The sequence below is a fragment of the Lagenorhynchus albirostris genome, chromosome 17 (genome assembly GCF_949774975.1).
Source record: "Lagenorhynchus albirostris chromosome 17, mLagAlb1.1, whole genome shotgun sequence".
NCBI lineage: Eukaryota > Metazoa > Chordata > Mammalia > Artiodactyla > Delphinidae > Lagenorhynchus > Lagenorhynchus albirostris.
The window spans coordinates 40,939,977-40,954,872 of NC_083111.1; the positions used below are offsets into that span (position 1 = coordinate 40,939,977).

The 14,896-nt window shown below is 36.4% G+C and overlaps 1 protein-coding gene across 1 annotated transcript in view; it reads left to right on the forward strand.

Moving 5' to 3' along the window:
* Positions 1-14,896, forward strand: part of DPY19L4 (dpy-19 like 4) — a 60,665-nt gene that overhangs the window by 14,843 nt on the left and 30,926 nt on the right. The window contains exons 3-7 of the mRNA XM_060127995.1: positions 1,267-1,391; positions 3,766-3,856; positions 4,128-4,249; positions 4,358-4,503; positions 13,149-13,272. Coding sequence (XP_059983978.1) covers positions 1,267-1,391; positions 3,766-3,856; positions 4,128-4,249; positions 4,358-4,503; positions 13,149-13,272 — 608 coding nt within the window. The remainder of the gene's footprint in view (positions 1-1,266; positions 1,392-3,765; positions 3,857-4,127; positions 4,250-4,357; positions 4,504-13,148; positions 13,273-14,896) is intronic.

Here is a 14,896-nt window from a genome sequence, read left to right on the forward strand (position 1 = left end):
GTGAAATCATATAGTATTTGTTATTATTATACTGAATTATAGTAAATAGCTATAACAGGACTAAACCATCCTGTGTGTTCAAAATTCAAATGTGTTTTATGTTTTCATCAAAAAGTATTTACATAGGGGCTTCCCTGGGGGCGCAGTGGTTAAGAATCCGCCCGCCAATGCAGGGGACACGGGTTCAAGTCCTGGTCTGGGAAGATCCCACATGCTGCGGAGCAACTAAGCCTGTGCGCCACAACTACTGACCCTGCACTCTAGAGCCCGTGTGCCACAACTACTGAAGCCCACGCGCCTAGAGCCCATGCTCCACAACAAGAGAAGCCACCGCAGTGAGAAGCCCGCACACTGCAACAAAGAGTAGCCCCTGCTCGCCGCAATTAGAGAAAGCCTGCATGCTGCAACGAAGACCCAACACAACCAAAAAATAAATAAATAATTAAAAAAAATTATTTACATATATATAATGTGAATACTTTGTATATGATGTTGTATATGATGTTTTAAATACATAATCGTGAAAAGTCATTGAATTGTACAATTTAAAGAGCTGTATGTAATTTATAGTATGTAAATTATTCCTCAATAAAAACATTTCTTGATAAGGAAAAAAATAACAATAGTAATTCTGAATGAACCTGTTTTTTTTTCTCTAGATATTCGGTAGTTTGTTCCTTTTATTCCTTTTTTAAATTAATAGACGTTACTTTTAAATTTATAGAAGAATTGAGCAGACAGTATAGTACAGAGTTCCCATTTTACATGCCCCCCCCACAGAATTTTCTCTATTATTGACATTTTATATTAGTATGGTACATTTGTTACAATTAATGAACTAATATTGATACATTATTTTTAACTAAAGTCCATACTTTATTCATATTTCCTTAGTGTTTATCTAATGTCCTTTTCTGTTCCAGGATCACATCCAGGATACCACATTACATAGAGTTATCATGTCTCCTTAGACTTCTGTTGGCTGTGACAGTTTCTCAGACTTTCCTTGTTTTTGATGACCTTGACAGTTTTGAGGAGTACTGGTCAGATATATTGTAGGATGCCCCTCCCTTGGAATTTGTCTGCTGTTTTTCTAATGATTAGACTGGGATTATGGGTTTTGGGGAGGAAGACCACAGTTAGAATGCCATTTTTGTCACATCATATCAAGGATACATACAACCTTTGATTACTTTTTTCTTTTTAATAGAAGTCCATAAATATAAATATCATCCACAACTGATTACTTTTAATATGTTTTTTCAGATATATTATTTCAGCGCTTTGCAAAGATATTCATTGGCTGTCTTGCAGCAGTTACTAGTGGTATGATGTATGCTCTCTATTTATCAGCGTACCATGAACGGAAATTCTGGTTTTCCAACAGGCAGGTAAGAAGAAAGAATTTTGAGCATTATGAACGTTTGTTTTAATATTTAATGTTAATTTAAATAATGTGTTTTCCAGGGAGCCAAAACATGCATGATAAGTATGACACGTGCTTTTTTTTTTTTTTTTTTTTTTTGGTTGGTGCGCAGGCCTCTCATTGCCGTGGCCTCTCTCGTTTTGGAGCACAGGCTCCGGACGCACAGGCTCAGGCTCAGCAGCCATGGTTCACGGGCCCAGCCGCTGCGCGGCATGTGGGATCCTTCCGGACCGGGGCATGAACCCGTGTCCCCTGCATCGGCAGGCGGTCTCTCAACCACTGTGCCACCAGGGAAGCCCGGGAAGTGCTTAATGTTATGCTGTAAGCCAGTAGGAACAAAATGGTATAGAAGCTGTCTTGAGTCACAGTATCAACCTTGAAAAATTTAATAGCTTGTATTTCAAGGTGGTAGAACAGAAATTATGAGGGGGCTTTCCTTCATGCAATTGATTTATCAGGACTTTTGATGACAGTGAAATGTTATGAAGTTTAGTCAGCTTTTTCGTAGTTTTGGTAGCTTACATTTAAGAAACAGTCTGGCAGTTTCAGCATCAAAATATTTTAATTTTTAGATTAGAATGTTTTGAAGTGCTGAAAATGATTAGCAGACATAACAGTATTTATTAAAATGTTGCCTTACATTAGTATGTTTAATGTTTGGTTTTAAATCATGTGTTAGTCACAGACTCTACTCACTATAGTTATATACATAATTCGTTTGGCCTTTGAATAAGTTTGTTTTCAGACTTACCTTCGCAATCAGGTATACCTGTAATATACATTGGCAAAGTTCGTGGTGTTACCACTTGACTCTAAAGTTTTTTTATTTTTGTTTTAGCCCAAACTCTTTTTTGTTGTTGTTCTTAGTTTTGAGCGAGTAGTCAAGCTGACTAAATGTTTTTAAGCCATTGATTTATCTAACACCACCAAAATATTTAACTGAATAATTACTCACCTGTATTGATTTGACCAAGGATTTTGTATAGCCTATTTCCTTGAAAATGTTATGAAGATTAAGTATTAGTTGTTCTCAACACTGGATGTACAATAGAAAAATCTGGGATGATTTAAAAAATAACTTCCCTCACAGATTCTTAGGTGGGGTGGGGCGAGTGTCTGGGGTCAATATTGCACAAAATCTTTCCATGTGATTCTGTTATGTAGGCAGAATTGAGAACAATAAGGTTTAAAAATCTAGAAGACATTCATGAAGAGCATTGTGATGAGCCAGGAGCATTGGCATCATCTGGGAGCTTGTTCAGAATTGCAGATTCTCAGGCCACACTTTAGAATCAGAACCTATGTTTGAATAAGATCTCTAGAAGTTTTATATGAACATTAACTTTGAGAAGCACTGATTAAGAGTTCACGTCTTTGAAATTTTAGAAAGAAAAATCAGTACCCATTCATAAAAAATAATTTTGAAGAAATTTATTTAGACTAATAAGCTCTAGATGAGAAGAAAAAAAGGGTTCACTGGTCAAATAAATCTAGGAAAGACTTCATAGAGATTCTCAGTGCATAATGAATAGTGAAACTGAAAAGTTGCAATGAAAAAACTCATTTAATTTTCTCGAATCCAGCCTTTACATAGCTTATTTAACTCTTTTTAGGTAACACCCATTAATACCTTAGGAAGTTCTGTTGATCAAACTTTGGGGAAACTGCTCTGATATCTTTTGTATTAATTGATAAAATTATGCATGAAAATAAACATGTTTCATTTTAAAAGATTATAGATTTATGAAAGTTTGATTCAGTATAAAAAGCACAGGTTTCAGTGTTTTTGACTACCTATATTCTTGGTTCTGTACAGCCTAATTTTAGGAATTTTAAGATTTACTTAATTTCTGGGAGTTCATTTGAAAAGCACTGGTTAGTTATCTGCTGCTCTTGGAAAGCCCTAATTAAGGGCTTGCTGTTCTGGATACCTAGGGAAGTGGAATAGCAATAGAAAAATAATACTTTCTTTTCAAACTTACATTTTTATTATGGACTTCTGACACCTCAACCATCATTTTTTACTTCCTGCTATACTGTTCTTGTTCTCCTTATGGTACTATTTTGGGTTTTCCTCCCAGATTTTTCTTATATATAATAGGCAAATAACTTACGAGTTACCATTTAGTTTAAACCTTAAGTATTGCATTAAAGTGATTGTCAGATTATTGAAAAGTTTAATCTTATTAATGTGGCCACTAGTGCTTAAAGGAAAATTCAAACATGTCTTTGAATAAAAGGATAAATAAATAGCATTAATTTGGAATATGAGGAGAGAAAAAGATTGCAGTTGAAATTTAAGACACTGGTATTTAAATAATCATTTCATTTTCTTTTAGGAGCTTGAACGGGAAATTACATTTCAGGGTGATAGTGCCATTTATTATTCTTATTATAAGGATATGTTAAAGGCACCTTCATTTGAAAGAGGTATGATAACTACATTTGTATATTTAGTAACAATATTTTCCTAAAATAAAACATTGTTCTTATATGTGGGAGCACTTGAATGTGGAGATTTGTCTCAGAATATAGGTATTGATCTTTCTTGTAGTTAATTTAAAAATTGGAAAAATGAGGCACAGAGTATTATATTTTGAGATCCTTCTTGGTAATAAAGTATTTAATGACCTCTGAATAACATGTTCAATTCTTGTAAAAGCAGAATAAATAATCTGGAGAAAAATTTTTCTGGCTTTAGGTGTATACGAACTGACACACAATAACAAAACTGTATCTCTGAAGACTATAAATGCAGTGCAGCAAATGTCTCTATATCCAGAACTTATTGCCAGCGTTTTATATCAAGCAACTGGTAGCAATGTATGTGTTTCTTTTGACTTTAATATTTATTTTCTCACATATTTATGAATTCTCAAAATTATATATTGTCATCCTATTATCTCCTTCTCTCTTTTTTTTCCCAATTAGGAGATTATTGAGCCAGTATATTTCTATATTGGCATTGTTTTTGGATTGCAAGGAATATATGTCACTGCTTTATTTGTTACAAGTTGGCTTATGAGTGGAACTTGGCTAGCAGGAATGCTAACTGTTGCGTGGTTCATTATTAACAGGTAAGAAAGGTGTTTTTAATTAAGTTTTACAATTTTTTGTGACTGTGGTAGAGTTCTAAAAATGGCTCCCCCCTCCAAACCTTCCATGCCCTGATTCCTGCCTGTGAATATGATGAGATTTCATCCCTGTGATTATGTTGTGTTGTACGGCAGCAGTCCCCAACCTTTTTGACACCAGGGACAGGTTTCCTTGAAGACAGTTTTTCCACGGAAGTGGGGTGGATGGGTCAGGCAGTAATGCGAGGGGCAGATGAAGCATCGCTCGCTCGCCCGCCGCTCAACTCTTGCTGTGCAGCCCAGTTCCTAACAGGCCGTGGACCAGTACTGGTCCGTGGCCCGGGGGTCGGGGACCCCGGTTATACGGCATAGTTGACCTTAAGGTAGGAAGGTTAGCTGGTGGGCCTGATCTAATCGCATGAGCCCCTAAAAGTGAGCAGCTTTCTGCAGCTGGTACAGAAGGGAAGTCAGAGATATTTGAAGCATGAGAAGGCTTTGGTGCCTTGTTGCTGGATTGAAGTTAGGAGGAAATGAATTCTGCCAACAACCAGTGAGCTTGTAAAAACTCTACAAGCCCTGTATAAGAACTACAGCCCCAGTTGATGCTTTGATTTTAGCTTAAGGAGACCCTGAACAGAGAATCCAGCCATACTGTGCTGGGTTTGTGAGCCAATGAATCTGTGTTATTTTAAGCCACTACATTTGTGGTCATTTGTCATGCAACAGTTGAAAAATAATACACCCACCTCTATCTCTCTATTTTCAACCATAGCAACATTGGCATACATGTCTTTCCTCATTTATTTAAAATTGATGACATAGCTTCATGAAAAGAAGGAAGAGGCATCAGATATATCAGTTTTAAGTTAACCACTATATTAATCTATGACAGTGTGCTTTGAATAATAAATCCATTCCTTTTGGTGATTAAAGGAGCCTCAGTTCTTTAATAGTGAGTACAAAAAGAGTAGGGGATGGGACTTCTTTGAAATGGAGAGCTAAAATTTTCTTGGCATTGGTCAGTGTCAAAAATTTATTTTTTGAATGATCCTTTTTTGGCTTTTGAAAGTGCTTCCTCTCCATAGCACTTTCCCCTCATAACACTTAACGTGATTAAATTTTAGAAAATGAGACCTTTCTTCTGTTATACATTTTCTTTTGCAACTGCCAAATGAAAAATATGGTACTTCAAAGACACTGAGTTTCAGATTTAGGGCTATATCTCTTACTGGGCTTTGTTTAGGGTCACATGCTGGCACCAGTTTGAAGTAAACGATTTTAAAAATCTTCCTTAGAAGTTTTAAAGTATGGCTGTCCAGCTTTATGAGTTATCAGTATATTTCTTCTTGACTCATAAAGGGAGTACAGGGATGAACCAAACTTTATTATTATAAAAGCAACATATGTACATCATAAAAAACTTGAAACCAGCAAAAATAAAATAATAAGTTCACATTCCCACCACCTGGAAATCACTCAGCATTGTTTATATCTTGGTGCATATTCTTTTGGACCTTTTTCTGTTGTGAATATGTGTGTGTATACATGTATGTATTTGTGGTATATGTATGTATATATATGTATATATTTTTTAAGCAAGATGAGATATATTGCACATACTGTTTTATATGCTGCTTTCCTTATTTAGAAGCCTCTGCCTTTCTATTTCAGTAACTTTTTTATCTTTTCTAATACCCAGCCCATATTAGAATTTCCTGTGTTGACCCCAAAATACCCTCTATAACTGGTTTATCCAAACCAGTATTTAATCCAGGACTACATATTGCATCTGGTTGTTACATTCCTTAACTCTCTTTAAATCTAACATAGTCCCTTTTTTTTTTTTTTTTTTTTTTGCGGTAAGTGGTCCTCTCACTGTTGCGGCCTCTCCCATTGCGGAGCACAGGCTCCGGACGCGCAGGCTCAGCGGCCATGGCTCACGTGCCTAGCTACTCCGTGGCATGTGGGATCTTCCCGGACCGGGGCACGAACCCATGTCCCCTGCATCGGCAGGCAGACTCTCAACCACTGCGCCACCAGGGAAGCCCAGTCCCTTTTTTTTAATGACAGTTGGCTTGTTGAAGGGACCAAGTCAGTCGTCCTACAGAATGTCCCAACGTCTGGATTTCTCCTGTTGCTCCCCTGTGGTGTTATTTAACTTTTCTCTCTGTCTTCTGTGTTTATGTAATCTGGAAGATACCTCTAAAGGCTTGATGGATTCAAGATAAACAATTTTGGTTAGAATATATTGTTGATGATGTAGTTTTCATGTTCTGTGACTTTACAAGTTACAGGGTATTTAGTTGGCCTAACCCTAGTGAAGCTGAAATTGCTGGTTTGAAGGATGACAGTCTGATCTCTCCACTGAATAATTATGTTTGCCTCTTATGACTATAAAACGATCTGTGCGGTGTTCTGGGGCATCAAATGAACGTCCTTTTCACCATTAACAATATACCCAAGGGTTATAACTCTAGTTGACAGCCTTTGCCTAATTTAGGGTTTATAAAATTAGGGTTTTCTATTTTCATTAGCTTCATTCTTCAAAAGTAAAATCTTTCTTTATTAACCAGGTTCTTTGGTTACCTTTAAATTCAGTTACTATTAGAAAGTTAGGACAAATGCTTAATTTCACTTTAATTACCAATTTCTTTTAAGAGATTGTTTTAATAGCTGTCTCACACAGTGATAAAAAGCATTTTCTGGTGTTCTCCTTTTTAAGCATCTTTCTGTACTTCGAGATTTTCATTGATTCAATAGGGCTAAAATACATTACCATCATTATTCTTTTTCTTGCTTAAATTTTTACAGCATTGGTCGATAGTGCTTTCAGACTGGCTCCCGAGTTCTTTTGACACATCTTCATTAATCTTTGAAAGTGTTTTGTTTTCTGGCTCAACAGGAAGAGCAGGCTCACCTTGTATATTCCAATGAAAGATTTGCAATTAGCCTTTTCTCTCTGGAGCTTTGATTCCCTTTAGTATAAAATAGTATTAGAGAATCTGGTGTGGATGCCAGGGGTATAGATGACTTCTTGTTAAGTCAGGAAGTGCCCGTTAGAGAATATTTTAAGTTGCCATGTACTCTTCTAAAATTTCATTAGGATTCATTGTTAGAAATTTAATAGCACACTCACAGAATTTATTTCAGTGCTAATAGACTAGGTCTAGAAATTTCTTGCTTTCTAGAGTGAAAGTGTGTTTCGTATACAGCATTATTTAAAATAGAGACCTTCTAAAAGGATTGCTTTCTTGACTATGTGATGCATTAGTCATTGCTGTATAACAGATCAACCCAAAACTTAATAGCTTAAAACAACAAACATTATCTCTCACAATTTCTGAGGGTCAGGAATCCAGAGTGGCTTATCTGTGTGCTTCTAGCTAAGGGTTTCTTGTGAGGTTGAGTCAGTAGTTGGTTGGGGCTGCAGTCATCTGAAGGCTTGACTGGCCTGGATCATTTTTACTTAGTTCACTTCATGTGGCTTTTGCAAGAAGCCTCAGTTCCTTGCTGGCTGTTGGCCTAGAAGGCCTTAGTTTCTCATCACATGGACTTCTGCAGAGGGCTGCTCACAGCTTGGTTGCTGGCTTCCTTTAGAGTGAATGATCCAAGAGAGACTGGAGTGAATGTGTCATAGTGGAAGCCAGCTATCTTTTAATAACCTAATATCTGAAATGATATAGGACATCACTCTGCCATATTCTGTTGGTCATGCAGACTAATCGTGGCACAACATGGGAAGTGGCTACACAGGGTGTTAATACCAGGAGGCAGAGACCGTTATGAACCATCTTGGAGGCTGGCTGTCACCTACAATGAACTTTAATATTCATTTCATTTAATCCCTTGATCTTTCTCCATCAGAAGTTCAAAGAGAAAGACTAGGCAACTTTATCATGTAAAAATAACAGCAATTAAAGAATAATAAGACTCCCTGTCAAATAAATTATTTTAAAAATCTTAGTGAGAATTGTAAGGAAATTGCCTTATTTAATTATAATTCAGTTGCCTTATTAACTTGCCTTGTTTAATGCTACAATATATCCTGGGTAGCTGGAGCAGGAGTTAGGTAGAAATATTAATCTGATATATTCTGTTAAAGTGTATCTTTTAACAATTGAAACATCTAAGCAAGTAGCTTTTTCTTTATGTGTTTGTTTTGCATTGTTTATTGGTATATATTTTCCTTTTTTTTTTTTTTTTTTGGCCGTGTGTGTGCGGCATGTGGGATCTTAGTTGCCCACCAGGGATTGAACCCGTGCCCCCTGCAGTGGAAGCACTGAGTCTTAACCACTGGACCTTAAGGAAGTCCCATATTGGTATATATTTTATACTGCAAAATATATTTGAATGCCATGAAAGAGTATGCTGTCTTTTTTATTTATCAGCTTTGGTTTATATATGATTGCCTAGAAAAGTGCAAAAAGATATTAGTCATTCCATTATATTATGATTATTAGTTGTGTTCTTAATGACGTTTTGTGATACTCGTTCCTTAATATTAGAAGTAGAAAGCAGGATTATAAAATAGCTCCTGTTTGTTCAAACTAAAGGATGTAGGTATATTAGAAAATTCAAGAAAATTTCAGGAAATAGCACTGTGCATATAGTAGTGGGGGGAAATCAGAGGCAGATGACTCCCTTTGATCAGACTATCACCAAAATGGGCTAACCTGAGTCCAATCTTCATGTATAAACAATATAGAAATTGCTCTTGGTCCCCACTGATCTTCTCATCTACAAATATATCCTTGAGAATCACTTTCAGTGGACACATGTTTATATTTGAAGAGCAAAGAAAATATATCTGATTAAAAGTCTATACTAAGTTTAATCTTTGGCCTAAAAAGGGTAACTGCACATCGGTGATTCATAAAAGGGTAAGATGCAAGGAATGCACATGTCCCAGAGTTAACAAAAAATAATGGTAACACATGGTGCTGGGTCTGTAATAATGATATTGGTATACTCTGGATGCTTGTGGAAGTATAAAGTTTTTCAATTTTAGATGCCAGTTTTTCCCAGGAATTTCATTGTATTCCAAGGAAGTAATTCAAAAAAGAAGGAAAGAGTTCACTGCTTCAATTTATTTATTATAGTATTATTTGTAATAATATGAAAAATTAGAAAACAACCTAAATTTAAGGGAATGGTTAGGTAAATTGTAATATGTCAATGCAAGGGAACATATAGCCATTAGAAGTTATACTGATATTGCATAGGTGTTTTTCAACTTTCACACATTATACATTGGATTGACATGCCAAGCTGTTTTTCACATCTAATCTAAATCAATGTTTCTCAAACTTCAGTTATATATATTTAAAACTTAATAATCATGGATTCTGTGTTGATTTAAATAATTTGAATGATAATGCTACTTAAATATAAAGCATTAAACTATGTTTTTAAGCTCCTTATGTATTGAAACCAATTTACTAATGAAGTAACAAACCAGTAAAATATTAACTAAAAACTTTAATGTGAAAAATTACATTTTGCTAACACCAAATTTTTACTCTCTGTGTATGACAAACCTACACAGTTAGGTACCGTGAGATGACTCATTTCTCATCATGTTGCTCTGTTCAGTCCATTATGAAATCTCTTTTTTTTTCTTTTAGCACAGTGATCAGTACATCATTCTGTTTTTACTTAGCAATACATCATTTAGTATTTTTTTTCTGATTAGCCCAAGCTAATTGAAGTAATACTGTGTTACCAACTGGATTGTTAACACAAACATGGAAGTGAGTCCTGAAATCTTTTTGGCAGTAGTGAGTTACAAAGTGGTCATCCAAGTGATTCAGGTTATGTTTATACTATGATGTGTTTAAAATGAAAACACAAAAACTCAGAGTTAGCTGATCTCTGGGAATGCATCCATAGATGAAATTGGTAAAAGTAGTTGTTATTTGAATTGCTGGTTTGTGCTGCTGTCTGCTAGACTCTGCTGCGGGGGAGGAAAAAGTGAGTCTCATTGGATTTTGTCACATCCCACTAGTAGCCTTCAGGTTCTCACTACCACCAGGCATGGATGGTGTGGGGAAGAGCAAGAGTAGCACAAGTGTTCAGGACTGTGGCCGTGAGGATGCTTGTTCACGTGTAGAGAATAACTGGCAGAGACCCTACTCAGTTTTTGCTGCAATGACTAGAGGTTTCCTTCATCCCTTCTCCAGACAGTGCTTCTGGTGCAGAGTTTTATAGGTTTCACTGCACTAAGCTGTGTGTTGGGTAGGGGTAGTGAGTGAGTCTTTGGAATGAGGATTGCCAGGTTCACCTTCCCAATTCTAGGCTGATAGAGTGGTTGGCAGAGTCCTGACTTGAGAATAGACATCTTCTCCTTCGTACTTCCTGACTTATGTGAATATCTTGTTTTGTCTTTTAGAAAGCTAACTTTCACAACAATTTTTCATAAATAATATTGCATGAAAGTAGGTGGCCTTTAGAATACATGATGTTCACTAAATGGTATTGCAGCAATCAAATCTGGAAAAGAAATACTTATTGCACACAGTAAAATAAATTCCAGTTGAATTAAAGAATTAAAAGTTAACAGTGAAACCAATGATCACTATACAAAAAACATTGGTTCCTGGGTTTTTGTTGTTGTTGTTGTTGTTTTTGCGGTACCCGGGCCTCTCACTGTTGTGGCCTCTCCCATTGCGGAGCACAGGCTCCAGAGGCGCAGGCTCAGCGGCCATGGCTCACGGGCCTAGCCCCTCCGCGGCATGTGGGATCTTCCCGGACCGGGGCACAAACCCGTGTCCCCTGCATCGGCAGGTGGACTCTCAACCACTGCGCCACCAGGGAAGCCCTGGTTCCTGTTTTTAAAAAACGTTTTTAATAGATAAAGCCAGAAACAATGTAAGTGTATAACAATAGGAACTGGTTAGATTATGATAAACCTGTACAGTTATGTGCCATGACCATTCAATATTCTTGAAGTATATTGACATATATACTATGGAAAGATGCTCATAATATATTGTTAAGTAAAACTAGTTCATTACAGAGTTGCAAAAGAGATAAGATCGAATACTGTTTACTAGGTTCTGGACACTGTACTAAGTTTTTTCCAGCTTTTATTTCATTTTATCTTCATGTTTTTAATTTATGTATATATATTCAATTACATATACATTCATAGAACACAGGTTATTTTCTAATACGTTTTAGAAGTTTTATTGAGATGTAATTGGCATAGAATAAACTTGTACATATTTAAAATGTAGAAGTTGATAATTTTAGACATTTAGACACACTTGTGAAACCATCAACAAAATCAGTATAATACACAGTATCATATCCAAAAGTTTCATTGTGCTCCTTGGTAACCTCTCCCTTTTTCCTCTTCTTACCCCACCTCTACTGCTGTAGAAAATCAGGAAAGATCAGGAAACCAGTGATCTGCTTTCTGTCACTATAAATTAGTTTTCATTTTCTAGAATTTTATATAAATGGAGTCATATAGCATATACTTTTTCGGTTATTTTTTTCCTCCACTCAGCATAATTATTTTGAGATTCATATATGTTGGGTGTATCAATAGTTCATTTCTTTTTATTGCTGAGTAGTATCCTATTGTATGGCTATACCACATTCAAAAAAAATTTTTTTAATTTATTTAATTAATTTTTTTGGCCATGCCGCGTGGCTTGTGGGACTCTAGTTCCCCAGCCAGGGATTGAACCCGCACCCTTGGCAATGAAAGCATGGAGTCCCAAACCACGGGACCACCAGGGAATTCCCTGTACCACAATTTGACTGAACTAAATTACACACAAGAATTTTGTCTCCATTAGGAGAATTATGCAGCAATTTTCATGAAGTTTTTTAAGCAATAGCACCTTTGTTTTTTGTGTGGGAAATAGCCATTGGGTTTATGAGATCCAGATTTAATTATTGTTGGGAAGGGAGTCCATTGTGGTGTGAGGATATGCATGGGAGACAACAGGCTCTCAATGAAAACTGATAGAGGAGAAACTTAGGAGGAGCCTGCAAAGACATTGTGTTTGATTCTGGAGATTTTCAAAGCTCTCTGGATCTGTCACATAAAGGACTACTGTAATGTTAATTCTGGGTAACCTGCTGATTGAAAAAAGTATTAAACTAGATATCAGAAGATATGCATTGTAATCCTAGTTGTGTCACCTACTAGCTATATGACTTCATTACGTCATCACCTCCCTGAACTTCATATTCCTGTTATATAAGGATTAGTATAAGAACTGTGGATCTGCCAGGCCTGCTAGTTATGTAGTGCACATTGTGCTCTAGAGAGGGATAGCCATCTTGTTAAGGGAAGGGAGGGTGGGGGGCTGAACTCCAGTGTACTCTGCAGCAAGCTGTGTGTTGTAGCATGAGGCTGTATCTGCCCAGAGCAGGGATGCCTTTTTCAACTTCTCACAGAGGCCCATCTATTCATCAAGCAGACACAGCAGCACTAAGTCTTCCTGGGTGGGAGGTAAGGTAAGGGTGAAACACTATTAATTTGTTCAAAGATGCTGTATAGGTAATGGTGGCTTTGTCCATACCTACCTCACAGGATATGGAGAACAACAGTGTGTGAAAGTGCCTTGAAAAGTATAGTGTTAACACAAATATAATATCTTGCTATTTTGCTGTTCATCTGTGGTTTATTTTAGGGTAGATACGACAAGAATTGAATACTCCATTCCTTTAAGAGAAAACTGGGCACTACCATATTTTGCATGCCAAGTCGCTGCACTTACAGGCTATTTAAAAAGCAACTTAAATTCTTATGGAGAGGTAAGATACAAATTTATTTGTCACAATTCTGATGTATTGCAAATGTGGTACATTATTTTAAAGCTATTCATATTAAGAGTTAAATTATACTCAGTGAAACCTGAACTACACCATAAAGGATATAGTTAGGTAGTCTTGTTATAACTGTTATTCTGTAATCTGATTGACAGTAAATTATATTTATGAGAAAGGAGATGTTATATTGTTTTAGTGCAGTTACTTGACAAATATATGAAGAATATCTTATTTTGAAAATTAATCTGTCTCGTTATTTTACCATTTCTCTCACTTCTGGAACATTGATGGCCTTTAATCATCACAAGTTGAAGAATATTAATGAAGATATAAAGAGTGACTACAAGGGACAACAATGTAGCACTGCATATTTTGTTTGCCCGTATGTTTTCTGTGACTGAGGTGTAGGTAAGCTAGTGAGCTTCAGGAGACTATCCTGGATAGTTTAGATTCTTAGTGTTGTGCTCTTGTTGTTGTTGCCATAAGCCCTTTCAGCAGTCAAGTGAAGCTTAGAGACTCTATCAGAATAACGATTTTAAATGCATAAAATAAAATAAATGTGATTATAAAAGGCAACCAATTACACTGAAATTGACTTAAATGTAGCAATCCTTTGACAGTCTGTCTGCCTGTCTTAGGTTAAGAATTCCTGGCTAGAAAAAGGGACTGTAGGGACCTGGTTGGCCAGGAAATTGTATTTACTTATGGTTCCTTTTTGAAATCTCTGAAAAATGTTCTTTCCTCCTTTCAGTGATGTCAGATGTCCTGAGCATAGCAAACTTTATTTCATTTTTTATAACACTAGTATTTCCTTTCTTATCTAAAATAATAAGAACACATTTCAGATTTGTAATTTTCCTTTTGTTGGTTTTGTATAAACAGCTTTCTGAGAAAGAATATTTTCTATAATAGGGAGTATTTGAGTGTTTTCCTGTTAGATTGTGTAGCTGTCTCTTAGGAAAGAATAGTTCTTCAAGTTTTTTGTTTTGTTTTGTTTTGTTTTTTTGTGGTTCGCGGACCTCTCACTGTTGTGGCCTCTCCCGTAGCAGCCTCTCCCGTTGCGGAGCACAGGCTCTTTTATTTTATTTTACTTTTGGCCATACCGCCCAGCACGTGGGATCTCAGTTCCCCGACCAGGGATTGAACCCGTGCCCCCTGCAGTGGAAGCATGGAGTTCTAACCACTGGACCGCCAGGGAATTCTCTTTCAAATATCTTTTTTTTCTTTTTTTTAAATATCTTTTTAATAAAACTATTATTCTTATTTATTTTGAGTTTGGAAAAGGTAGAATGAAATGTAAACTTATTTTTTCCCTTCTATACTATATTTTATATTTTTCTGAATAACTTATTTTTATTGCCATGTTATGTATTCTTTCTAGTATTTTTTTAAATTCTAACTTTTTTAAATTAAAAAAGTAATACAGGGGATTCCCTGGTGGTGCAGTGGTTAAGAATCCGCCTGCCAATGCAGGAGACACGGGTTTGATCCCTGGTCTGGGAAGATCCCACATGCCGTGGAGCAACTAAGCCCATGCACCACAACTACTGAGCCCACACACCGCAACTACTGGAGCCTGCACACCTAGAGCCCGTGCTCCGCAACAAGA